We start from the raw sequence: 24,837 nt of genomic DNA, 5'->3' as shown, positions 1-24,837 counted from the left end.
CACACACCCACACAAACATAGTTGCTAAGGTACATGTGCATGGTTGCCATATGGAAAGAAGCAAACGTACCAGATTTGCTGAAAGCGTACATTCGAATGAATTGCCTGCATTATGCAGGCAATTTATTCGAAGCAGTAAATCAGTTTTATATAATCAATATTTAATATATATTAATATTAATCTAACACATGTTAAATATTTTCACAATAGTTCACTTATATATAGCCTCTCTCAAAAATTACCATTTTCTGCAAAATGTCCTATTTTTGGGCACATTCCGCATGCCATGTGGCAGCGCCGCGGCGAGAGCGCGCAACGATCACTGAGAGAGAGAGAGAGAGAGAGAGAAAGATGGCGTCCCGGCTCACGATTGCAAATACACAAGCGGCCACCACGTGACGGCTGCTGGCGGTGGCGTTGCCGCCAGAGACCCAAAGAGAGCCTGGTCCACAGCTTAACGTGTTTATAGCAGTATAGCAGTACCTGCAGCTTTGGGCCGACTTGCTGCTGCTGCCAGCAAAAGTAAACAAAAGTTGCAACGGATTGCCAGGCAAAACAAAATAAAAGTCAAAAAAAAAAAAAAAAAAATCCCAAAAATACAAACAAAACTTTTCTTTTGATTCCCCCGGTGCAATGGTTTAGCTTAACGTACTTTAGAAGCTTTAACGGCGCACTTTAAACACGGCGCACAGCATCATTACTGTTGTTGTTGTTGTTGTTGTTGTTTGTCTGTCAGATAAGTAAAACTAAAGTGAAACAATTTTATTTTTAGTTAAATGCAGCGCATTGAAAATGAAAGCTCAACCCGTTCGCTCCGCCGCTCTGTCTCCCTCTCTCTCGCTCGCTCCCGTTCAGTTCACTGCAACTTTTGGCACAACAACAACTGTTGTTTGTAACAACTGGCGAACATTGCATTTGGACAAATATATGTGGCCAACAAAAAAAAAAAAAAAAAAAAAGGAAACTTAATTAAGCATTTTGTTGAGCAGCATTTGCCATGAAATAAATCACAAAACAGTTTATTCCAATTAACAGAGCAGCAACAGCAGCAGCAGAAGCACCAACTATCCACTGCACACATGCAAATGGGATTGTCTGCGTGTGTGTGTGTGTGTGTGAGGATGTGCTTGGGTGTGTGCGAGCTGACAGAATTGAGTTAGTGTTGGACAACACGTTTTTAATGAACACAATTAAACAACGAAAATTTACGAAATCATTTTTTTGCTCCTTTAATTTGAGCAGCATTGCATTTAGAGGAGAAGGGTAGGAGACAAAGGGATGGGAAATCAATGATATGATGATGATCGTATTACAGCATGACGAAATTAGTTTTTTTTTATTATGCCATTATTTTAATTATTGTTTCATGTAAGGTGTATGACCATTTCAGTGGAATCATCTGGAGCTGGGCCCACGTGGACCTAATTGTGGATGTTCTCGTGTACCTCCTCATGGACGTCCTTAGAGGGCCTGTTTGAGTACTTTCTTATGGACTTCCTCACGTTCTTGACAACGCCCTTGCGGATCTTCCTATTGGCCTCCTTGTCCTTCTCGTGGACAAACTTTTGCGTTACCTTGAGGACTTCGTAGTGGACATCTCCATTGCCCTCTTTGAAGACTTCTTAGTGGCCTTTCTTGTGGACCTGCTCAAGGACTTTCTCACAGAACTCCCCATTGATCTCGTTCAGGACTTCTTCGCACAACTCCTCATTGATCTCATTCAGGACTTCATCGTAGACCTCCTCGTGGACCACCAGATGGACTACCCATTGACCTGCTGGCATTCCTCCTGATGAACCACCTTCTTGAGGGCCCTCTATTGTTATTTGCTCTGTTCTTGGCTAACCTAATAAAAATTAAATACAATCAAAGACTCCTTTATCTGAGAGATGGTTTTTATCTGCCTATCTATATCTATAGCTATATGTACATTTATCTATCTATATATAAATTTATGTACTTTCACATATCTATTTATCTATATAATCCATTCGCAGCAAGCCCAATTAGCTGGCTTATTATCGTTCATACCTCTTAGGCAAACAGCCCTTGTAAGCACCATAAGTAGCACTGCCACACTCACACACATCGGCACACATTCACACATATATAGACTTATATATTTATATCTATTGCATTATTGGTTGATTGTATTGTGGATATAATTGGAAATTTAGCCAACATCTATGTGTGTTGGGCGCTTGGGGGGCCGCACAGTCCGGAATTGTGTGCGGGGCTCTGGAAAATTGTTTACTATTTAATTTTATTTGGTCAATTTCCTGCAAACAACATGTTAACTTGTTGGAACTCGCCCAACAACAGCAATGGCGAGGATAACACTGGCTGTCAAATGCTGTGGCGACAAAATGAAACCTCACCGAAACAACATAACAACAACAACAACAAGAACAACAACAACGACAACGTCGACGACAAAGGATTATAGGTATTAAAAGTTATAAAACAACAAGATTATGGCTTTAGCAATACAAACACAGGCACAGCTCTCGCTCTCTCTATCTGTATATGTGTGTGTGTGTGTGTGTGTGTAACTGTTTTTGGCCTGAACTTGTTATGATATTTGACCAAGGGGAAGGAAAACAGGAGATGTAGACGCAGATAAAATACTCTTCTATAAGGGATAAACATCCTTCTCTGATTTAAGTAACTCTGTATCGATGTATTGATGATTATCTATGTATCTATGTATCTATGTATCTGTGTATATGTATCTTTGTATCAATGTATATCTGAATCTACGTATATTTGTATCTGTGTATCTATGTATCTTTGAATCTATGTATCTGCATCTATGTATCTTTGTATCTATGTATCTGTATCTATGTATATGTGTATCTATGTATCTGTATCTTTTAATCTATGCATCTTTGTATCTGTGTATCTATGTATCTGTATCTTTGTATGTATATATCTTAGTATTTATGTGTCTATGTATCTGTATATTTGTATCTATCTATCTTTGTATTTGTGTATCTGTATCTATGTATTTATATATCTATGTATCTTTGTATCTATGTATCTGTATCTATGTATCTTTGTATCAATATATCTTTGAATCTATGTATCTTTGTATCTGTATCTTTGTATCTATGTATCTGAATCTATGTATTTATGTATCTGTATCTATGTATCTTTGTATCTATGTATCGATGTGTCTGTATCTATGTATCTGTATCTTTGAATCTATGTATCTTTGTATCTGTGTATTTATTATCTTTGTATCTATGTATCTGTATCTATGTATTTATGTATCTGTATCTATGTATCTTTGTATCTATGTATCTGTGTATCTATGTATCTGTATCTATGTATTTATGTATCTGTATCTTTGTATCTATGTATCTGTATCTATGTATCTGTGTATCTATGTATCTGTATCTTTGAATCTATGTATCTTTGTATCTGTGTATCTATGTATCTTTGTATCAATGTATCTGTATCTATGTATCTTTTTATCTATGTATTTTGTATCTATGTATCTTTATATCTGTGTATTATGTATCTGTATATTTGTATCTATATATCTACACATACCTTTCAACTATATATCTGTAAATCAACGTGTCTACATAGATATGTATGATATGGTGACATGAATCCTTGTATCTATACATTTATATATCTACTTATCTGTGTATCAAAGTGTATCCATGTATCTGTGTGTATCTATGCAGCTTTTGATCCATTTATCAATCCATGTATCTCGACTCAAATTACCTGCTGATTCGCTAAACACTAAGCTCCTTAACTAAGGCAAGATATCCACTGCTGGCAGAGAGGGAAAACTTTTGCTCAAATTATATTTGCCAGAAATTTGGCTGGCCGCAAGTTGACAGCAGAGCGGAAGGTGGAAAAGCCGTGTAGACGGGGCTCTTGCTATAGCATTTTCAGCTCACATACGTGTTAATTATTTTCGGCTAGGAAAAACGGGGCGAACGGAACGCAAAATTAGCTGAATTAGGCGCATTAAATCTATTATCAGACAAGTTTATTTCGTCTTTTCGGCTTGGCTTCGGGTTAAGTGTCAATTTGCTTTGGCTTTTTGGCTTTGTCTTGTTCTGCCAGTCGCAAGTGGCGTTGGGGGCGCTGGGGAGATTAGGCAATTGGTCCGGCCAAAACAAATTAATCCATATTTATTTGGCAGCTTACAAATTGCGGACACAAATTAAGTTCAGCCCAAGCGCAGTTTACAAAGTAACTAATGAGGTTTCCATTTGCATTTAATAACCATTTAGCATGACAACAATTTATACAATTTATGTATACAAGCTATGTACAACTGATTGTAGCGAAGATATAACTGTAGATTAAACCGCATTCGGCAGCGCCTTACAGTGTTGCTGGATGTATTGAATATACATAGACAAGTATGCAAGGAATACTTGACCTCACTTCACTTTCTACTTTCCAATCTCTTCTTATCTTATGTCTTCCATCTTTTATCGCCAACCTACCAATTTTCTGATTTCAATCTCCTAATTCCTATCTCCCATCTCCCATTGCCCATCCGCCATCGCCCATCTCTTATATCTTATATCTTATATCTTATATCTTATATCTTATATCTTATATCTCATATATTATATCTTATATCTATCTTATATCTTATATCTTATATCTTATATCTTATATCTTATATCTTATATCTTATATCTTATATCTTATATCTTATATCTTATATCTTATATCTTATATCTTATATCTTATATCTTATATCTTATATCTTATATCTTATATCTTATATCTTATATCTTATTCTTATATCTTATATCTTATATCTTATATCTTATATCTTATATCTTATATCTTATATCTTATATCTTATATCTTATATCTTATATCTTATATCTTATATCTTATATCTTATATCTTATATCTTATATCTTATATCTTATATCTTATATCTTATATCTCATATCTCATATCTCATATCTCATATCTTATATCTTGTATCTTGTATCTTGTATCTTGTATCTTGTATCTTGCATCTTGTATCTTATATCTTATATCTTATATCTTATATCTTATATCTTATATCTCATATCTTATATCTTATATCTATCTTATATCTATATCTTAGTCTGATATCTTATATCTTATATCTTATATCTTATATCTTATAGCTTATATCTTATATCTTATATCTTATATCTTATATCTTATATCTTATATCTTATATCTTATATCTTATATCTTATATCTTATATCTTATATCTTATATCTTATATCTTATATCTTATATCTTATATCTTATATCTTATATCTTATATCTTATATCTTATATCTTATATCTTATATCTTATATCTTATATCTTATATCTTATATCTTATATCTTATATCTTATATCTTATATCTTATATCTTATATCTTATATCTCATATCTCATATCTCATATCTCATATCTCATATCTTATATCTTGTATCTTGTATCTTCTATCTTGTATCTTGTATCTTGCATCTTGTATCTTGTATCTTGCATCTTGTATCTTATATCTTATATCTTATATCTTATATCTTATATCTTATATCTTATATCTTATATCTTATATCTTATATCTTATATCTTATATCTTATATCTTATCTTATATCTTATATCTTATATCTTATATCTTATATCTTATATCTTATATCTTATATCTTATATCTTATATCTTATATCTTATATCTTATATCTTATATCTTATATCTTATATCTTATATCTTATATCTTATATCTTATATCTTATATCTCATATCTCATATCTCATATCTTATATCTTGTATCTTCTATCTTGTATCTTGTATCTTGCATCTTGTATCTTGTATCTTGTATCTTATATCTTATATCTTATATCTTATATCTTATAACTTATATCTTATATCTTATCTCTTATCTCTCATATTTTATCTCATATCTCGTTTCTCTTATCTCTTACCTCTTACCTCTTATCTCGTATCTCTTATTCGCTATCTCCTCTATCTCCTATCTTCCATCTCTTACCTCCTATTTCATATTTTGTATTTCCTATGTTATATCTCTAATCTCCTGTCTCCTCCCCCTATTTACTATTTCCCATCACCTATCTCCTAGATAGAATCTCCTAACTAATATCTCGTATTTCCTCACGTATCTCTCTCTCCTCTCCAATCCCCATTGATAAATGTACGTAATCCCCTAATGCCTGCAGCAAAAGACTTGTTGTTTCAGCCAAGTAAAAACTGCATCCCTACGAACTGTGCTGCGAACTAGATCACATGCCACAAACATACGAAACACTTGTGTCAATTAAACAGAGCAACTATTGCACAGTTGAATGCACTCAAACTGGATTCGATGCCATTCGATTCGGATCTCCCATTGGCACTTAATCATGCAGCGATGCGTGGCAAAAAGCATTTGCTAAAGCAGCCAGAGGGAAAACAAAACTTCACTTCAAGTTAACTTCATTTGGCCAACGGCGTAATTTTAACTGCTGCTAACGCCGCAGCGGAGTTGCTTAAGATGAGCATTACACGACGTCGCACCCTCAGCTCGAGCTCATCTGGCTGCTGGCTGTTGGCTGTTGGCTGTTGGCTTGTCGTCCTTGCTCGACATTTCAATGCCTTTTTAATCTAGAACAAAAGCAAACTTAATTTGCCACAACATCTCCGATGGGCGCACGGCACAGCCAAAGCTAAAGCACTTCCTCAACCGCTCCCGCCCGACTGAGTGGAGCTCCAGCGAGTATTACGTCACTTGGCACATAATTTAATTACAACAACAGCCCCTTCATCCGCACACCCACTGCCTTGCCTTGGCTACTTTGATCTACCCTACCCACTCCCCCTCTCCCTCTCTCTCCCTCTCTTTGGCTGAGGCTTTGTGCAACAATTGGCGGCACTCGCTTCGAGTGTTGAATGAGCAACAACTTTCCCGAGTGCAACGCGTCCTGAATTGTAATTAGTGCCTCCTGCTCGCTGTCTCCTGCTGCCCGCCGTTGCCTGCTACGTATGATAGTCTGGTCCATAAAACCGAGCTGCTCCCAGCTGCTGCCTCCCTGGTCGCGGCACTCGCCTCACTTGATTTGTGGAGTGCGCATTTGTAATTGTTATTACGTGTAAAGTGGAACAAGTTCGAGAGTTTAGCTCCAGTTCCGGCTACATTTTCAACTGTTTTTCCACTTTTCCTTACCATTCCTACTTCAGCTACGGCTCTAGCTGCAATTTCTACTTTAACTTTAGCTCTCTAACTGACTTTTACGTCAACTTTATCTCCACTATTAGCTCCAGTTCCTACTTCATTTAAATTTCTTATTTTCAGCTCCTATTAAGACTGCGAATTCACTTCCTTCACACTTTAGCTACATATCTTGTCTCTCTCTCTCCCTGTCTCTCCCTCTCTCTTTCTCTCTCTCTCTCTCTCTCTCTCTCTCTCTCTCTCTCTCTCTCTCTCTCTCTCTCTCTCTCTCTCTCTCTCTCCTCTCTCTCTCTCTCTCTCTCTCTCTCTCTCTCTCTCTGACTCAACTTCTTATATATCGGCTCTAGCTTCCTTTCCTTTCAGCTCCTGCTTCCTACACCAACTTTTGATCCATCTCTAAGCTTCAAGACCCAACAGCCATATAAGACTTATCGGAAGCTTGTTCCATCCCAGCATTTCTCCAAACTTCAGCTCCATCTTTAGCCCTTAATCTATTTTCCCCTCCAGCTCCGAAAATAAATTTTCCTTCTTGTCTTTTCCATGAAATTTTTTAAATTGCAAAGAGAGTCAGAAAAAATTGAATTGAAGTCGAGCTGGAAATGAAGAGCGGTCCTGTTGAGAGAGGCTGAAACGGATGCTACTCACCCTCCGTGGAAGTCTATTCCACAATTGGCGTAGTGCTGGTAACATTCCTACAAGGACCACTAGTAAGATCACTAGGACTACCTCCAGAGCAAGTGCCAGGACAACCATCAGGACGACCACAAGTACAACAACCAGGACGATCGTTTATTATCGATTTGATTTGGAAAGCTTATGATACAATATTAATTGAAATTGAATATAAATGAACAATCAACTCGCACATTGATTTTATTTTAGGCATGCATACCCCTCTTTCAATAATTACAGGGTATGCTGCAGCTCGAGTGTTTTGCAGCAGCTTCAATTGCACTGAAAAGACAACAACAACTGCGGCATATCAATGCAAGCTCTTGACTTTAAAACCAACTGAAAAACCAGTCAAAATATTTGCAGTTGGGCATAACAGACGACATGATACCTGTAAAAAAAAAAATAAATAAATAAATAAACAGCAGAACTTAATTTATTATAAAGGACTATGTACTACTAGCTAGCTGTAAGCTCTTTCATATTCTGCCATTGAAGCCCCCAATTCAACAAGCCTATATACCCCTTTTCACTTCACGCACACTCCACTGAAATAAATAAATGAAAAGCAAAAAACAAAAATTCAATTGAAAATGCGGCGCGCAATTCCCATTAAAGGCGTTGGCATAATTTTTAAATATCAAGGCTATTGGCCGAGCCCTTTTTTAGCCCAGCAGCTGCTGCCAAAGGTCGAGCGAAACAGGCAGAGAGAGAGAGAGAGAGAGAGCGAGAGAGCGGCTTTATGAACTGTATGCCAATCAAATAGAAATTTAATTTGCACAACAATGTGGCCAAAAAGGAGCCGGGAGAGTGGGGCGGGTGTTACGGCACTAAGCCAAGCTAAGGCCATCCATGGCCTCATCTTGAACCCATTTGAACCCCTTGAAACAAGAGAATTATTAAACCCATTGAGCATCGACTTACACCTCGTCCGACTCCAGCTCCAGGTCCGACTCCAACTCTGGCGCCCACTTCATCTCCGCAAGTCCATAAAATTGTGATTTACTTGCGTTTGAGATTTCAATTATGTTCGCTTTATTGCCAATAAATTTTCATATAAATTAGGCAAACGTAAAGTTCGAAAAACCCAAACAAAATATTTCGAAAAAAAAACCCTTTTATGAAAATAAAAAGAAAAACAAGAAATCAACACAAATCAGACTGGGCAATACTGACTGCATAATACTCGTACACAGTAGGAGGACCAAAAACAAATTAATCAGTATATATTTATAGAAATTATACGTATATAAATAATTTTACATATATTTATTATATAGCTCAACAATATTTGAGCGCTTGAACCACGCCTCCAATAGACGCTTATTTAGAATTCCACGGCTATAAATGGACTATGCTGTAGACTAACTAATATACTCTTCTCAGAGGCCTAAACCTTGTGCGCACGTAGTCAAAGCCCCAAAATCCTTGAGCATTTACAAAAGGCGCTTTGCGGCACGTCCTTGGCGTGAAATCAATTTGCTGCCCTTTGGAATCGGGCGCTAACTCGAGTTGGAGTTGTTGACAGGCTTCATATATATATGTCGAAGCAAGTAGTATTAATATGTTGGCGCGCACTGTAATTGTGCTTACTACCTGCTCGCATATTTTCCCTTTTCTATATGCCTTCGTACTTATGCGTGTGGTTATAGTGTCGGTGTGTAATGAGGTTATATGAGTGTGGTTGTAGTTTTCGGCTGAGTTGTAGGAATTGATTTCATCATATTGCATCAGCCAATATTTGCATGTTGTCGCTTAAGAAGTACCGTTTTAGCGGGGCGACAGCGTTGTGTCGCTGTCGCCGAGTGAGGTTCGGGAGTAGGCACAAAGAATAATGGAGAGACACAAGTTAGTTGCGTCTAGGATTCAAGTGCGAACGAAACTCGCTGCGCGAAACGATGACTGATACTATTACTGTTCCGACATATACATACATTTGTACATGTATATGTATGTATATACAACGTATGTATGTTTACAAACTTTCAAGAACATTGAATTAAAAATTATTACCCTTCATTTCAGATTGTAAAATACTTAACACCGCCGGGATTTGAACTCGGGGAAGTCTGCATGACGTGCATCGGCTTAGACAGCGGAGCTACCTCTGCACTGCTTGTAGGAAGAAGTAGCAAAAACACCAAACCAAAATGAAAGCAGTGGCAAAAACAACAAATACAATTCAAAGACAATGCAAACACAATTCAATAACACTTGTGACTTCCTGAAAATGCAATATATAATTCAGAATTTATAGAATATATTAATAAAATTAATCATTCACTCAGTGTTCATTTTTGCTTTTCACGTGAAACTCACTTTCGCAGACGCTTAAAGCAGGAATCCCTCAATACATTCAGAGCAAACAAAAACAACATTGCCAGCAAGTGAAACAAAAAATCGTTGCTGCTGAAGTTCTATGCAAAGCTGCGAGGATTTGGCGTTAAAAGCAAAAAGATTTTTTCGGCACGCCACCTAAGTTTTTGACTTTTTGAGCTTTTGCGGATGGACTTTTAAGCAAGTATTTTTGTATCCCATTACAATTTCAAATATTGAATAAAACAGACTGCCGCTAAAATGTACAAATTTTTGGAATTAGGTACATCGCACCAATGTTAATTTAGTACATTTGTCAAGCGATCTAAGTTTTAACATTTGATTAACAGCAGCGCGGTTCAAATAACGCCTGCAGATGCAGACGCTTTATATGAGAACATACATACAAGGCATGTTAGCACACGCAAAAAATTAGATATACATATAATAAATATAAATTTTCAATAAATAAATATCATAAATACATTGATTGATACGCAATATGCATTTAATATATTACAATTCTATACATTTTAGATCAACAATTTTTCATGCGACGCAATTGAGAGTGCTGCAATGTTTATGCGTAAGTTAACAGAGCAAAGATCGATAGGCGCCGATAAGTGCACTTTGTGTCAGAATTCAAATTAACGAAAATGAGCCAAGCGCCAATATTAGAATAATTAACTAGCGAATAAAAAAGTAGGTTAAATAAACATCAATACATATAAAAATAAAAGAAAACTGTGTAATATATTTCATATGTGAAAAATCAAAGTAAATATAAAAATAATAATAATAATATAAAAAAATGAATCTATGTTTATTACTATTGTGAATTATTATGAATTTTGTGTGTGTGTTTATTCTGAATGTGTGTGTTATCACAGATTTAAAGATAGTGAGCATCTTTGTAGTTGTCTCTAAACTCGAGCAGCTTATCGAGTGCCGTGTCGTACTCTTCCTTCTCGAAGCCCGACTGCGTGTAGCTGTGCAACTTGACCAACTGCACACGATGCGTTTGCCCATGCAGTGTGTCCAGATGCGCGCCCAGTTTGCTGGAGCTCTGCACAGCCGCTAGAGCTGGAGCACTGCGCACACGAATGTCCTTCTCCCGCTCCGCCTGGCCCAGCAACTTAAAGCCATCAGCTGCGATGCCTGCATCAAAGATTTCATAGGGAAATGGTAGCTTAGTGTTCAGTGGCAGCGGCATGGAGGCGGCATGCGTAACACTGCCATGATAGGCACACTGGTAGTACAACAGAAGCATCTGGGAGACACTCTCGCATTTGTAGGCCGCCATACGCAGTTGCGGACCGGCCTGGTCCACGGGTCGCTTGAGCCGTGAATGGGGTATTCCGCGAGCCACAATCGATTGTACAACATGCGAATCGCCCGGCTCACAGCCAGGCGTTAGCTGTGTCAGCAACGAGCTATTATTGCTGCCATCCAGGAAGTCAATCAGATCCTGCTCCTGCTCCATGCCCAATGGCAGCGATAGGCCCGCTGCCGTCATATTGCGATTAGCTGGGGTAACGCGCTCACAGAAGCGTAACAGCGATTCCGGCGTATTGCGCAGGCGATAGCCCATCGTCACCGTATCCAAGTAGGCAGCCAAAATAGCAGAGCTCTGGTACAGATTATCTGGCTGCCAGTGAAGACCAGGCATTCGTCTCGATTGCGAAGTCGTATTACGCCAAATGGTCTCCAGCGTGGAAAGCGGCGTAAACATAGTTGCCTGCTCACTGAGATGATAATAGCTGAGCACGCTATTCACCACACGGATGCTGTGTGCCGTGCGCGGATCTGTAATGGGCAAACGAATAATTAACACGGGAAAGTCTGGACAGCTCTGAACAAGCAACGCACCTGCTTGGGCATAGGAAATGTTACGTGGATAATGTAATGGCAGTACATAGCTGGCCCGACTATATTCATCATTCAAGTGCTCCAGACACTTGGTGGCCAAGCCGCTGAAGCCATCGTCAATGTCGAAGAGCAACTGAAAGCCCTGCAATGCATCGCATTCCTCCGCATACATGCGAATACGATCGCAGAAATCGTCGTTGAAGGCCACCGATTGCCACAGCTCGACGCCAGCCACCTGGGTGCCCAGCACCTGAACATCCGTCTGACGCTGCATGCCCCGGAGCACATTCAGTGAGCGCGGATGATAGCGTGCATACAGATAGTCCGCCCAGCTGCTGCACGTGTCAGCCAATTTGTAATCCTTATTTTCGGTGTCCACGGTACCCTTTACCAAATCCAATTGGTATTCGGAGAGCTCGACTGGTGGCTGCGTGCGTACATCCAGACCGCCGGGCGTCAGCATCTGACTCTGTTCAACTAAATCTTTGGCTTTCTGTAGCTCATCTGTGTTCTGTTCGTTCGTCACTGGCAAAAAGTTGCCATACAATTCACCAACAACTGGCAAATGTCGCAATGTGCCTAGTAAATCAACCGATAGCAATCGTGGCGTATATGTCGTTTGTTTCTGATCATTGAGACCCTCTCTATAGAGGATGTCATTCTCAGGTAGCTGCTCCTCCGCTATATTGCCCTCGCGATCATAAACAAAGTTTGCCTCCTACAAGATATGCAAAGGTTGACCAGCTGTTTGCAATTCGTGTTGGTCGCTCACCTGCTGGTTCCAGAAATGTGCACCCACATAATTGGAATATGTGCCGAACTGAAAGGTCAGTATCTCACGGGTCTGCTGCATTTTTTAAGTTTTATTTTCTAGAGAATAAAATGACAAATAGCAAATGAACGCGCGCAGAAAGCTGCTCTACAGAGCTGTAATGTTATCGATATGTGGCAATTTTATCGATGTAAACGCATTCACACGTAAATGTCACCCACACAGCTGATATTGTTTCCAAATTATAGAAAGAAAAACAAACGTGCATATTACTGTATGTAACTATTGTATACCCGGTGTTGCATTTATTTTATATTTTTCACATCTGATTTATTAATATTTTCAGTCTGATTTACTATTCGTACCTATTAAAAGAAAATAAATAAACTGATATTTATCATGAATTGAGAGCGTCAGATAAATAGCAATTCCAAATCAGAGCCACTATCTGGACATAAATCACTTGGTACTGAGATGGCACAACAATGAAATTAATTGTTTGCGCCAATGGCCACAACAAAAAACTATTCTTCATTATCGTGAAATAGTTCTGGCGGACGTGTTGCACAATATCCTCATGTTTCTCGCCATTCACAAACGGAACCAAATATGAAAGCAGCAATGTGAATGGAGGCGCAAATAGGCACTGATCTAACAGCATCTTCTTAAAGCCCCGCTTTATCGGCGTCTGCTCTTTGGATACCAACCTATCCAAGGTGCTATACCATTTGCGTAAAGCGGGTCCAACAACTATCAGACCCACAGCACTGAAACGTGCCGTCCGTGAGATATTCCAGGCACTAAACTCTTTCTTTTCGATAAAGAACTGAGCGATCATATCACCGGCACCCATGAGAAGGGCCACATTGACGCCCTCGCGTAAATAGCCAAATCTGCTCATAATTTTGAATCTATAAAAAAAAGGAGTTAGCGAAAAAAATATGGTAAAAGATCGCATTTCATACATACAAACTGTGAATGAAATTTGATGCCAATAACTTAATTTGGTATTTTTCTATTGTGTTTTGATGCTAAGCATGTTACCAGAATTTATAACGATTTGTTTGGTTAGCTTTTAGTTCTCATTAAAATCCGATATTAATCGCGACATATACGATCCACAATCGATAGGAATCGTCTGCTTCTTTCTATAAAACTATTCACAACGAAGAACACAAAAACTGCGCAGATTTTAAATAAAAAATATTTATATACATTATGCATATATACGAGTGTCTAAAATTTAAATTAATACACTTCCACCCTTTTCGCACTTTCCTGAATTGTACTTTCAATGCTGTCCAATCTCTTCTTTTTACTGGGCCTCTCCACAATGGTAATTTGCAATTTCTTCTTTTTACTGGGCTTCTCCGCATTGTCTTCCGAATTAATTTCCAATTTATTCTTTTTACTAGGCTTCTCTGCATTGTCTTCGGAGTCATTTTCCAATTTATGCTTTTTACTTGGTTTCTTCACATTGTTGTCTTCAGAGTCATTTTCCAACTTCTTACTGGGGTTCTCCGTATTGTTGTCCTCTAAGCTAAGATCTACATTGTTTTTGCTGGATTTCTTTTTTTTGACAGGATGCTCCTCCTCGTTCTCCTGTATAATCGTTGTCTCTCCATCGCTCGAGTCCAACAAATCCACATAGTTGGGATGCTCGCTTTTCTCCAAAAATTTAGGAGCTACGCCTGTTAGAACCGATTGACGTACATCGTGTTCTTTCTGTTTCAGCGTCTGGGTGCTGGCCAAAAGCTTCTGACGTATTTTATAGAAGTTACCAGTGGAACTCAGTTGCTTTGTCGCTTCGGCACACATTTTCTGCGCATTGAGTAGCCTTTTGGCTGTCTTCTTGTCGACATCAACGCGCATCTTGTAGTCACGCCCAAAGAACGGATGACGAACCGGCAATCTGAACTTTTGCGGTCCAACCGTCTTTGGAGACGCATTCGTCTCTCCATTGTCAAGCGCATCTGGCGTTTCCATGTTAAGACGTTTACTGACGACCATATGGCCGGCCACTGGTATCGAACGTACTGCATATTTGCCCTTGCTGTTCACATAGCCAATGGAGCGAGTCAATGGCCGCTCATAGTCTGTGCTCCTCACCTGAATGTCACCCACAAATCGCCGACCGGGCAGCTTAATCCGCTTGCCGACCAATGAACTTATACTGATTCCTCTGGGGCACTGCACGATCCATGCATCATGTGTGTCTGAATCAAAGTTTTGTATTTCTTCATGGCATTCATTTGAAAGCTTATTTGGATCAATTGCTACATAATCATTCTCCTCCAAGAATTCACTCTTGCATTGCTTGTGAAATTGTCGTACTACTCTCTTTTCCTCCTTCACCACGCCATTTTGCAAAGTCAACTGTTTTATCTGTTGGAGTATTTAACCTGGATGAGTATAACTATTTTAGTTTGTATTATTTACATACTCTTTTTTTATCGTCACGTTCTCTTGGACTGTCCATCTTTCATAAACAACTTGCTGGAGTGCAAAGCAGTACTGCACGTGGGCTATCTGCATTAGTGTTGAGCAACGCTAAATACAGCGATATTTACCGATAAGCAGAACATATGTGGGATATTCCTTACCCGCGATAATCAAAACGAAAAACCAGCGGGCTTCGCTTATCGAAATTAGCAACAAAAAACGAATATTGGTATCATAGATTCGCTTGATTCGTCCATCACCTATTCTTGTTCAATGAAAAACAATTGCCAAATATATTTGCTGAACTGAGTAAATTGCTGTTTAGTGGTGTGTGCTAAGCATTTTGTTAATAATCAACATAGTTGGTTTGCAGGCAGACATCAGCTGTTATTTGTGTATTATTTAGTCGTATTGATATGATTGTTAAAATAAAAAATGGAATAGCAAAATATACGAATTTATTACCTTCACTCTGCCCAATTGCCATTAACAAAATCAGCTGATAAAATCTTATATGCAGATTTTTCGCCAGCATCAATTATCGTTATCGCCAATCGAAATTGTTAGTTTCGCAAGCCGGCAACGGAAGATATTTGCCGCGTTTTATGCATAAGTTTTAGTTTATTGTGAATAGATAAGCAAGCAAAGCACTAACACAAAATGGATGGTAAGTAGAGTATACTCGAACTATAATATGCATGTGAATATTAATTCAAATGATTGCGTTTAGGACCTGTGCTTGAGGACATGTGGACGCCTTACAAGCGTCTGTATGATATATGCCAAATGGCCATAAGGAATCCGACTGAGGTCACCGGCGAATTTGAGCTCAGTCTCAAAAAGTACAAACAGAACTTTACAAACTTCCTACGCAATCCGGTAAGTGGTGCAACCGAAAAAAAAAGCAAGGAGACCTAACCTAAAGCGTCTTCTCGCATCCTCCTCCTCAACCACGGACCCAATGTAGCCGAAAAGCGAGAAGAGCCGCACACATTTGCGCAACGCCATGCTGGAGGGCGTCATGCTAGCGGGACAGACGCGCAAAGTGGAAATTTCTCAGGATATCATTGATGAAGCAATTATAATTTCGGATATGTTCGATCTGGATGAGATCTTCGCATTGGAATTGCTCTGCACCGCCCAGCGCCAGCAAGTGCATCATCCGGGCTTGCCGCGCGGCCTTGTTGCCGTATTGCTCTACTATGATGGCCGCAAAGCAATTACCTGTACGCTGCGCGACATGTTTCAGGCCATCAGCGGCGTCTCCTGGAGCACCGAGCTGCCCAGAGAGGTAATTAGTAATGCAGACATCTTAAATATTCGATGTTAACATATATATAAATCCCCTTTGCAGATGACCGCCTTGATCAACAATTATTGCCAGAATCTCGTCGAAGATTCCAATATACTGGGACGCCTGCTGGAGCTGCTCATTGAAATGGACATTGAAAAGGAGGTAAAGTGCACATCTAACTGAAGCACAGTAACTGAAGCTCAACTGAAATATATATTCTCTATGTAGATTAATTTGCTGACCAAGAATCGCGCCTTCGGCTCGAAGAGACACCAGAATCAGGTGCTTGGCCTCTATCAGGATATACGCAAAGCCCTATCCATGGCTCTCTTCAATTGGTCCGCTCAACGTGGCCTGCCCAAAAACATTGCCATACGTCTGCTGCAGCATTTGGCCAATACAAAGTCCGCCGATCCCGATGGCAACTTGGAAGATGTGACGCTAATAATGCTAATGGCCCTGATGTATGCCTACGATACGTCCGTGTTGCTGTTAACCGAATGCAATAGTCCGCATACAGCAAAGCTGCCCATTTTAAGTGATCCGGAGTACGCCAAGTGTTTCATTGATGCAATCTATGCCCAAAGTACCTGGCATACACAATATCTCTCTGTCCTAATCAAATATAGCTTTGGCCTAACATTGGCCAGTCTGCGGCAGGCGCCGAGCGAATATCAGAGCATTGTGGGCGCCTTCATCAATCGGGATGAGCAGCTGATTGATGAGGCCCTCGCAGCCAATGTGTTCACATACATCTACCATCATCTGCTTAACAAGGATGTGGTCTATTCGTAAGCTCTATCGATATATATATATATATGTATGAACTCTTGCTTAGAATATTCTTAAACACTTTCAGCACCGAATTCATTTATCGTCGCTTGCATCTGCTCATCACGGACTTCATAGACTTTATGCACGCCAAGGTCTCGGAGCTGCGTGGACGCGCCGATGAGACGGCCCGCACCGTAATTAGTTTCCAAAACGAGGGCCTCGAACCGCCGCCCAATTTGGACTGCAGCTTTGAGCTGCTGATGCTGTGCGTGGCCCGGCTCTATGGGGATAAACGTGTCACGATTATCTTATGCAACGAGTATTGGGGTCCCACCGACGCCTCCACACCGAATTCCGGCAACTACGTACAGAATACCTCACGTGCTGTCTCCCTGTTCAAGTTCATACGCCTGGCCAGCGAGCTGCTGCCCCAAACGCTCTTCAGATCGTACCTGAAGATGATAGCGGGCCTCACCCGCACCGAATTTGCCGCACGCTGCGCTTTCAATCTGCTCAAGAACTCGCAGAATTTATCGTCCACCTATGCCGTTAGCTGGGATCACTTCTTCTATGCCCTCAACAACTATTTCAAGTGAGTTCCGCCCAGAGCATTTGCATCCACAACAGATTGTAATCCCTTGGACTCTCCTTGCAGCAATATGCGCACTGACTATGATACGATATCACCCGATAGTGGCTCGATTTATCGCAAAGGCATACCACGAAATATGACGCCACGCGAAGCGGAGCACATGGCCGCCGTGATGGGCGTTATGCAGGCCGTTGCCGACAGGGATGAGATATCGCGCATAATGCTCTGCGACAATGCCAATTGGCAGACGCCGCAAGTGCTGCTCGGTCTGGTGGCGTGTGCCACGCCCGTAAATCTTAAGGGTGAAATACTGTTCACGCTGGCTGCCTTGTCGCGCTCCAAGGAGACGGCACGCAATATTTGGTTCCACCTGGAGGAGTCCCAAATTATACCCACAATACCGACGGTGACCACTACCTATCCGGTGTTCAGCTTGGCGGAGGAGATCAATCAGAACGAGAGCCGCTTGGAGGAGTACAAATTGACCCGTGGCATACTCCAGCTGCTGTACAATCTGATGACCACCAATATGCCAAAGAGCTTGGGCTGTGGTCCACGTCAGCCCGGCTATGATCCATATTTGAAATTTGTCATCGACTCGATAATGCTGAAGTTCTACAATCGTGCCTACAAGGATATCACCGAGAAGTGGGCCGTGGGCGCCAGCTGTCTGAAATTGTTGTATTTCCTGCTCGCCAGCTATCGCCCGAAGGCTTCCGATTTCCTCGAGGAACGCGACGAGCATCCATATCCCGGCTATCACGTAATGCTGCAGCTGCAAGTCAAGTCGGATATGCTGCGTCTGGTCCTACTGCTCGTGGAGGAGGCACGCGAACGCCTCGACGACTTCAATCAGTTCAATGGCAAGGAGCTGCTCGAGGATTGCGCCCTCTACGCGCTGCTGATGCTCGAGTGTGCGCTGTCAAAGCAGAATGCCTTCTTCGAGGCGCACGCCACATCGAATAGCTCGATATTGTTGCTGGGCCTCAATCGCATGCTGCTCGATCTGAATCCGCGCACTCGCAGTCCCGACTACGTCCTCAATATCATCAAGTTCGTCAGCTTCAACAGTTGGCTGCCGCGCCACACCCTGGCCGCAATTAAGATCCTCAGCGCCGTCTGCCTGCTGCCCAACGTGGCTACCCAGATCCTGAACATGTATGCGCATGGCTCCAATGAGAAGCTGGAGATACGCCAGCGATTTGTCGAATGCCTCGAGATGCAGCGCATCCAGCAGACCTACGATGACGAGCAGGAGCAAGGCAAGTCCAACGATTTGTATAAATATGGAAACAATGGGAGTCTGAATGAGAGCGGAATGCAGGTGGATCTGGATGCGCTCGATCTGAGGAAACCGGCACGCATCGAACTGCAGATTAAGGAGGCGATCATCCATCTGTTCGAAACCAATCTTAGCCAGCCAATGCCCAATTTCATATACTTTCTGCTTGGCATCGATGTCCTGCGCGACTTCCTGGGCAATGAGAATCAACAGCAGTTGGGCCTGGAGGTGAATTGTTCCTGCATCAATTCAATGGTACTCCTGCTGGAGCGTCATCTAGAGGTAGACTCACATAGCTATATTATTCATATTAAGACTAATGCTCTCTTCCACATTTAGCAACAGCGAAAGAATGACGAGTATTGCGAGCATACGGCTCACATTGTGGAGCGCGTTTATCATCTATTCCATGGCCTTTGCGCCAATCGACGCACATCGGAGGCAATTTTACGCTACTTCCGTCTCACCTGCAATGACTTTCTGCTGCGCCATCTGACTGCGATGCCCTTCCGTTATTTCAGCGAGGACAATGTGCTGCACGCCATGAGCCACGTCATGAACTGTGTGTCCATTGAGATGAAGCTAGCCGCCACCAACGGCCAGACGACACGCTATGCTCTGTTGTCCGACATACTGCTGGCTGTCAATTCGGAGACGCAGCGCAATGGGCACAACATGCCCGTGGAGATTGGCAACAATTTGTTGACGCCGCCGGTACCCAATCACTTCAGTGATATTATACCCAGTCGTGTGATGTTGCACACGGCATCGTTGGGTCTGCACGCGAACCGTTTGCTCGACTGCATCAAGCTGGAGACACAAACGCTGAACCAGCCCAAGCTGGAGTTTTTCGATGAGCGCCTTCTGAGCAACTTGCTTACCGACTGCGAGGCGGGCAAGGGCAGCAAAGTGAATGCGGCCGGCATGATCAATATACACAAGCTCCATGACATTCTGCACGACGAACTGCGGCACGTGCAGAGCACCATTGTGAGCGGTCAGCGCAAAGCGATCGTTGAAGAGATCACCATCATCCTTCAATACGCCATCAAATTGAATGGCGTGCGCATGCAGAGATTCGCCACCTACAACTATATGAGTGGCTGGTGCAATCTAATCCAAGTGCTCTTCAGCCTGATGCCCAACACGGTGCTGCCGATAAGTTTGCGCAAGCAGCACATCATCGATATCATTGAGAAGATAATGCTGAAGGTGGAGCCGCAACAGCCGCTGATCAAGATCTCTGTGCAGGTGACCGATACGATTCTGTTGCTATCGGCTAACCTGCGGCATTGCTACAATCAGCTGGAGGATCAACGCTCCATCGATGAGCATGGCAATATTTGCCATCTAACGGACGTCTCTGGTGCTGTCGATGCCAACGGCAATGGCAACAACAACCAGAGCGGCGGCAAGAACAATCTAACGCTATGCCATGTCCAGAGCAATCTGCTAAGCAGCAACAGCTGCAGCAGCAGCAACCTGCGTTTCATACTGAAGCGCCTCATCGACTGGATCATGACCTGTGAGGTGAAGTCGCAAAAGCTGAGCATCAACCTCTATGCCACGCTGCTCAACTGTCTGCGCATTGTGAAGCGCGTGCGCACCGAGGCGCAAGTGGAATACGATGAAACGTAACATGAAAAATAATTATATATATGTCTATATCTAGTCATATGTAAAATTCGAATACAATTTCAGGTTTTTGGACGGCAAGGAGAACACCGATGACTTCGACGACGATGGGCCCTATCAGAAGGAATTGGCAGCTGAGATCATAAGCAGCATGGGCGATAAACTGATCGATACGATATGCCATGATGCCATTACGGGTCATGATGTCTGCAGTATGCTGGCCCTATCCTGCTTGGATCTGATATCGGAGCTGCGCGCTTTTAGCACGCTGAGCGAAACAATTGCCAGACGCGGCTATTTGAAGCACTTGCTCAGCAGCCTGGCCAAGTCGGACGAGAGTCTGCATGATGTGCTGAAACCTGAGCCGGACAACATGCGGCCTCTGTTCGTCTACGAGTCGTACATGGCATTCCTAACCCAAATGGCCGAAACATATTTGGGCGCCACCCTGTTGCTGAACGACGGCACCCTGGGCGTGCTGGCCAATATGACCGTCTTTGATATGCAGCCGGATCTTCAGTCGACCGAAATAGAACGCAATTCGCCGGGCAATTTTATACCGCCAGTGGATGAACGTTTCCGTTCCATACTGATGCCGGCGTTGGCCTTATGCGACAGCATCATCGACACGCTGGGCGTTAGCAACAATTCCGCCTCGCTGCAAGTGCTCAATTTCCTGTTCGCTCACATTGAGATGATTGAGGGCTTGCTGCGCGCCGCATCGCCATTCATGCAATTGGGCAATCTCAAGCTACTGGCCAAGATCACAAATCTCTTCGCACGCACCACAACCTACGACGTGTCGGCGATTGAGAAGTGCTTGAAAATCCATCACGATGTCGAGATGAACAATCGCCTCAGCCGGTTGCAGCAGTTGATGATTGTGGTCTTTGGTCGCTTCACGATCAATGAGGAGACAATGGATCGCATGGTCGAGCCGGAGCACAGCGATGACCCCGAAATAGCCGAGGAGCAAAAGACTCAGCATATTAAATACTTCCTAGACATCACAGCGAATCTATCCTTGTTTTGCCGACACGCGGTCACAAGTCATGTGCGCGACGGCATTACGTCCAAATACTTGATAACCACCATGATAAGTGATGTGACGCCACTGTAAGTTGACCAGGGAATTCGTTATTACATATATTATAATTTATTATTGATTTGTATTTTCAGCTCGGGCAAATCGGATTGCAAGAAGCTGACAGCTGTGATGCAAACCATAATGAATCAGCTGAAGGGGTCGATTGCCTATTTCCTGTCACAGAAATCAATCGCTGACAATTTGGTGCAACAGCGCGCCTCACTGCCCAACATGACATTTGGTCCGACTGGTAAGTAACTAGATCTTACATATAGATTATGTCAAAGTGTATATGAATAATTTTCTCTAGGCAAACAAAACTACTTGGAACTGAGTCAACGTCACACGGAGAAGAGCAACGAACTAATGTTAGCTGTTTTCATAGCAGAACAGAATTTATATTTACTTTGGATACATTTGGATTTCTATTTCCGCAATGCAGTCATCTATTCGCGCGAAAATCGTACATCTATCAACGAAACCTGTCTGGGTAAGTTTTATCTAATCGAATTAATTTCATTTCCATTCTAATTCGAGTTAACATTTCGCAAATTGCAGATCCCAACAATATGTCCGTGCTGAATGCCTCGCACGATGAGATACAAGAGCTCAAGCAAATGCTGATATACAATTTGAATGAAACCTTTTGTACACAATTAATTACCGCCAGCGAAGAGTATTCAATGAAATGTAAAAACTTTAATACCGCTCTATTGCGTCGTATTAAATCTCTGGTTCAATTCGCACCGGTCGCCTGATTACTGTCAATATGTTTCTTGTTTTCCATATTATCTTAATAAAATCATCGTCATTATCTAATGTTGTATGTCGTGTTATCTGCCAAATTATATTATTATCTTTATATAAAAACTGTATTAATCTTTTAAGTTTCTCTTAATTATAATAGGATTTTATAGTAATGTATCAATGAAATTGAAAACTATGCGTCATCTCTTTCTTAACTATGCACATATGTAATTCAAGCATACCCGTTATTTTCATTGAAATTAACCTGTAATGCACTGAATACGAATTGCTGTCTCTTTCTTATCTATGTCAAAATACCTAGTAAGTAATTGCTTTTTTTAATACCATAAATATTAAATATACTATATACAAATTTAACACACTTCCATTTTAAAATGTGCAGCCCAACAAACATTTCAAAAGGAAAGAGCGCGTAGCAAAACACGTTGATATATCGAATACATGTGGTATCGATGACTCTAATAATATCGATGGTTCGTGACATCACTAGAGTGCTGCTCTCTTTTCGAATATCCGGTTCGCACAATTGGTTCGTTTCGCAATTTGCTCTTGCAATTTCGCATAGAAATAAGACTGATCGCAAAGTTTTTGAAAAAAACGTAAACATAACACTAGTGATATATACAATTGTCTAACAAGAAAATCAATCACAAATCGTAGACGTGCCAAAATGACACAGATGTTGCGAGATTATATATTTGTTATTTTTTGTTTGTTTTGTTTTTGTGTTGTGCTGTTTGTTTGACAACAATCGAATAAAATGGTGATTGCGACTCTCTTCAACAGCAGTGGCTGAGACAAAATGGCACCTCGTAAGGCAAAAGCTCAAAAGGAAGAAGTCCAAGTGCAGCTCGGCCCACAGGTGCGCGACGGCGAGATCGTCTTTGGCGTTGCTCACATTTATGCTAGCTTTAACGACACGTTCGTGCACGTTACCGACCTGTCTGGCCGTGAGACAATCACCCGTGTCACCGGCGGCATGAAAGTCAAAGCCGATCGTGACGAAGCATCGCCCTACGCGGCAATGTTGGCAGCTCAGGTAAATTGATAGAATTTTATAGCTTATATGTAATTTTTTAAATTTAACTATTTGATTTTAGGATGTCGCTGAAAAGTGCAAACTACTCGGCATTACAGCTCTGCACATCAAATTGCGTGCAACTGGCGGCAACAAGACCAAAACGCCCGGACCCGGCGCTCAGTCTGCGCTGCGCGCTTTGGCACGTTCATCCATGAAAATCGGTCGCATCGAGGATGTGACACCCATCCCGTCAGACTCAACGCGCAGGAAGGGTGGCCGTCGCGGTCGTCGTCTGTAAGGCAGCAGTCAGCTGTTCGTGCTGTGGATGCTGGAACTCTCAGTTGATATCGAGATGAATCGAATAGAAAATAAATAAAAAGCCTAACTCTAACATATAATATAAATAAATACATATTATTATATAGTCAATAGACAGTCAGCATGATCTGTTCTTCTCAGAGCTCGCAAATAATAGTTGATCGTTTTTTCGAATATGCTCTGCTTCGTAACACAACCGAAAAGATTGTGCAAAAAGAACGCAAACATAGCGTATAAGCCAATTTAAACGCAAAAGACAGTTTGCTTCATTTAACTCAAGCAAACGTTCAGTGTTTGTCTAAGTCTTTTTTATTGTGCGAGTGAAAGACTTATTTGCAGTTATTTGCGAGCTATGGTTCTTATATAGATTTTATTTCAACTTTGGACAGGGGGTGAGGTGCTGATAAGTGCCGAAATATGTTGCCAAATTACGATAGGTTTAGGCGATAGGCTAATCGAACATGTTATCATAGGCAAACTTTATAGAGTTACGGCCCACAATTGATAGGAAACTTGTGAGCTTTGTTTTACTTATATATCTTATTTCTTGCAATTCAATTTAATTCCATTTTAATATCTTGGCAGAGAAAAATTTAACAGCTGTTCGATACTTAAATACCACACTGCTTATCGATAACGAATCACTTGATTTGTCTGAAGTCTTCTTCTTGTTATGCATGCCAACGCATCGCTGTGACTGGCAGTTTTACAAGAACCACATAGCATTGAAGAGATAAAATTCACATATACAGAGACTGTAATTTCAACACACAAGAGCAAACGAAATCCAACGATATCGAGCACGTTTGTGGGTA

General features: G+C 41.3%; 5 protein-coding genes and 1 long non-coding RNA gene across 9 annotated transcripts; 3 read left to right on the top strand and 3 right to left on the bottom strand.

Moving 5' to 3' along the window:
- Positions 1 to 9,401: 9,401 nt before the first annotated feature.
- On the top strand, positions 9,402 to 10,131 carry LOC149090579 (uncharacterized). Its single transcript, XR_016197258.1, has 2 exons — positions 9,402 to 9,817; positions 9,878 to 10,131. It is a non-coding gene; the product is annotated as an uncharacterized LOC149090579 (long non-coding RNA).
- Positions 10,132 to 10,990: 859 nt separating this feature from the next.
- Positions 10,991 to 13,036, bottom strand: mst (misato mitochondrial distribution and morphology regulator). The gene is made up of 3 exons (XM_018110217.3): positions 12,810 to 13,036; positions 12,038 to 12,755; positions 10,991 to 11,974 (listed from the first exon to the last, which is right to left on the bottom strand). The coding sequence occupies exons 1-3, from the start codon at positions 12,888 to 12,890 to the stop codon at positions 11,061 to 11,063; spliced, it is 1,713 nt and encodes a 570-aa protein (XP_017965706.1). The 5' UTR covers positions 12,891 to 13,036; the 3' UTR covers positions 10,991 to 11,060.
- A 42-nt stretch (positions 13,037 to 13,078) lies between these two features.
- Mpv17 (Mitochondrial inner membrane protein MPV17) lies at positions 13,079 to 13,918 on the bottom strand. Of its 2 annotated transcripts, none has more exons than XM_089262957.1 (2): positions 13,779 to 13,918; positions 13,079 to 13,720 (listed from the first exon to the last, which is right to left on the bottom strand). In XM_089262957.1, the coding sequence occupies exon 2, from the start codon at positions 13,708 to 13,710 to the stop codon at positions 13,207 to 13,209; it is 504 nt and encodes a 167-aa protein (XP_089119083.1). In that variant the 5' UTR covers positions 13,711 to 13,720; positions 13,779 to 13,918; the 3' UTR covers positions 13,079 to 13,206. The 2 variants fall into 2 exon arrangements, with proteins under 2 accessions (XP_089119083.1, XP_017963328.1); XM_018107839.2 differs by having other exon boundaries at positions 13,775 to 13,893.
- Positions 13,919 to 13,999: 81 nt separating this feature from the next.
- LOC108655679 (uncharacterized) lies at positions 14,000 to 15,380 on the bottom strand. The gene is made up of 2 exons (XM_018107456.3): positions 15,253 to 15,380; positions 14,000 to 15,194 (listed from the first exon to the last, which is right to left on the bottom strand). The coding sequence occupies exons 1-2, from the start codon at positions 15,286 to 15,288 to the stop codon at positions 14,058 to 14,060; spliced, it is 1,173 nt and encodes a 390-aa protein (XP_017962945.1). The 5' UTR covers positions 15,289 to 15,380; the 3' UTR covers positions 14,000 to 14,057.
- Positions 15,381 to 15,769: 389 nt separating this feature from the next.
- On the top strand, positions 15,770 to 22,734 carry Nup205 (nuclear pore complex protein Nup205). 2 transcript variants are annotated; one of them, XM_089262956.1, is made up of 12 exons: positions 15,770 to 15,918; positions 15,982 to 16,130; positions 16,219 to 16,542; positions 16,606 to 16,707; positions 16,774 to 17,330; positions 17,399 to 17,911; positions 17,975 to 19,475; positions 19,533 to 20,827; positions 20,895 to 21,944; positions 22,008 to 22,165; positions 22,226 to 22,405; positions 22,474 to 22,734. In XM_089262956.1, the coding sequence occupies exons 1-12, from the start codon at positions 15,912 to 15,914 to the stop codon at positions 22,671 to 22,673; spliced, it is 6,036 nt and encodes a 2,011-aa protein (XP_089119082.1). In that variant the 5' UTR covers positions 15,770 to 15,911; the 3' UTR covers positions 22,674 to 22,734. The 2 variants fall into 2 exon arrangements, with proteins under 2 accessions (XP_089119082.1, XP_017963941.1); XM_018108452.3 differs by having other exon boundaries at positions 15,771 to 15,918; positions 16,774 to 17,336; positions 17,405 to 17,911.
- A 410-nt stretch (positions 22,735 to 23,144) lies between these two features.
- On the top strand, positions 23,145 to 24,830 carry LOC108656432 (small ribosomal subunit protein uS11A). Of its 2 annotated transcripts, XM_089264571.1 has the most exons (3): positions 23,145 to 23,282; positions 23,470 to 23,722; positions 23,784 to 24,830. In XM_089264571.1, the coding sequence occupies exons 2-3, from the start codon at positions 23,486 to 23,488 to the stop codon at positions 24,000 to 24,002; spliced, it is 456 nt and encodes a 151-aa protein (XP_089120697.1). In that variant the 5' UTR covers positions 23,145 to 23,282; positions 23,470 to 23,485; the 3' UTR covers positions 24,003 to 24,830. The 2 variants fall into 2 exon arrangements, with proteins under 2 accessions (XP_089120697.1, XP_089120696.1); XM_089264570.1 differs by having other exon boundaries at positions 23,183 to 23,722.
- The last annotated feature ends 7 nt before the right edge of the window (positions 24,831 to 24,837 follow it).

Source organism: Drosophila navojoa, chromosome X (assembly GCF_054131105.1).
Source record: "Drosophila navojoa isolate 15081-1374.11 chromosome X, UAZ_NAV_1.0, whole genome shotgun sequence".
NCBI lineage: Eukaryota > Metazoa > Arthropoda > Insecta > Diptera > Drosophilidae > Drosophila > Drosophila navojoa.
The sequence above is the reverse complement of the archived record's forward strand: the minus strand, read 5'-3'. Positions and strand labels throughout refer to the sequence as shown.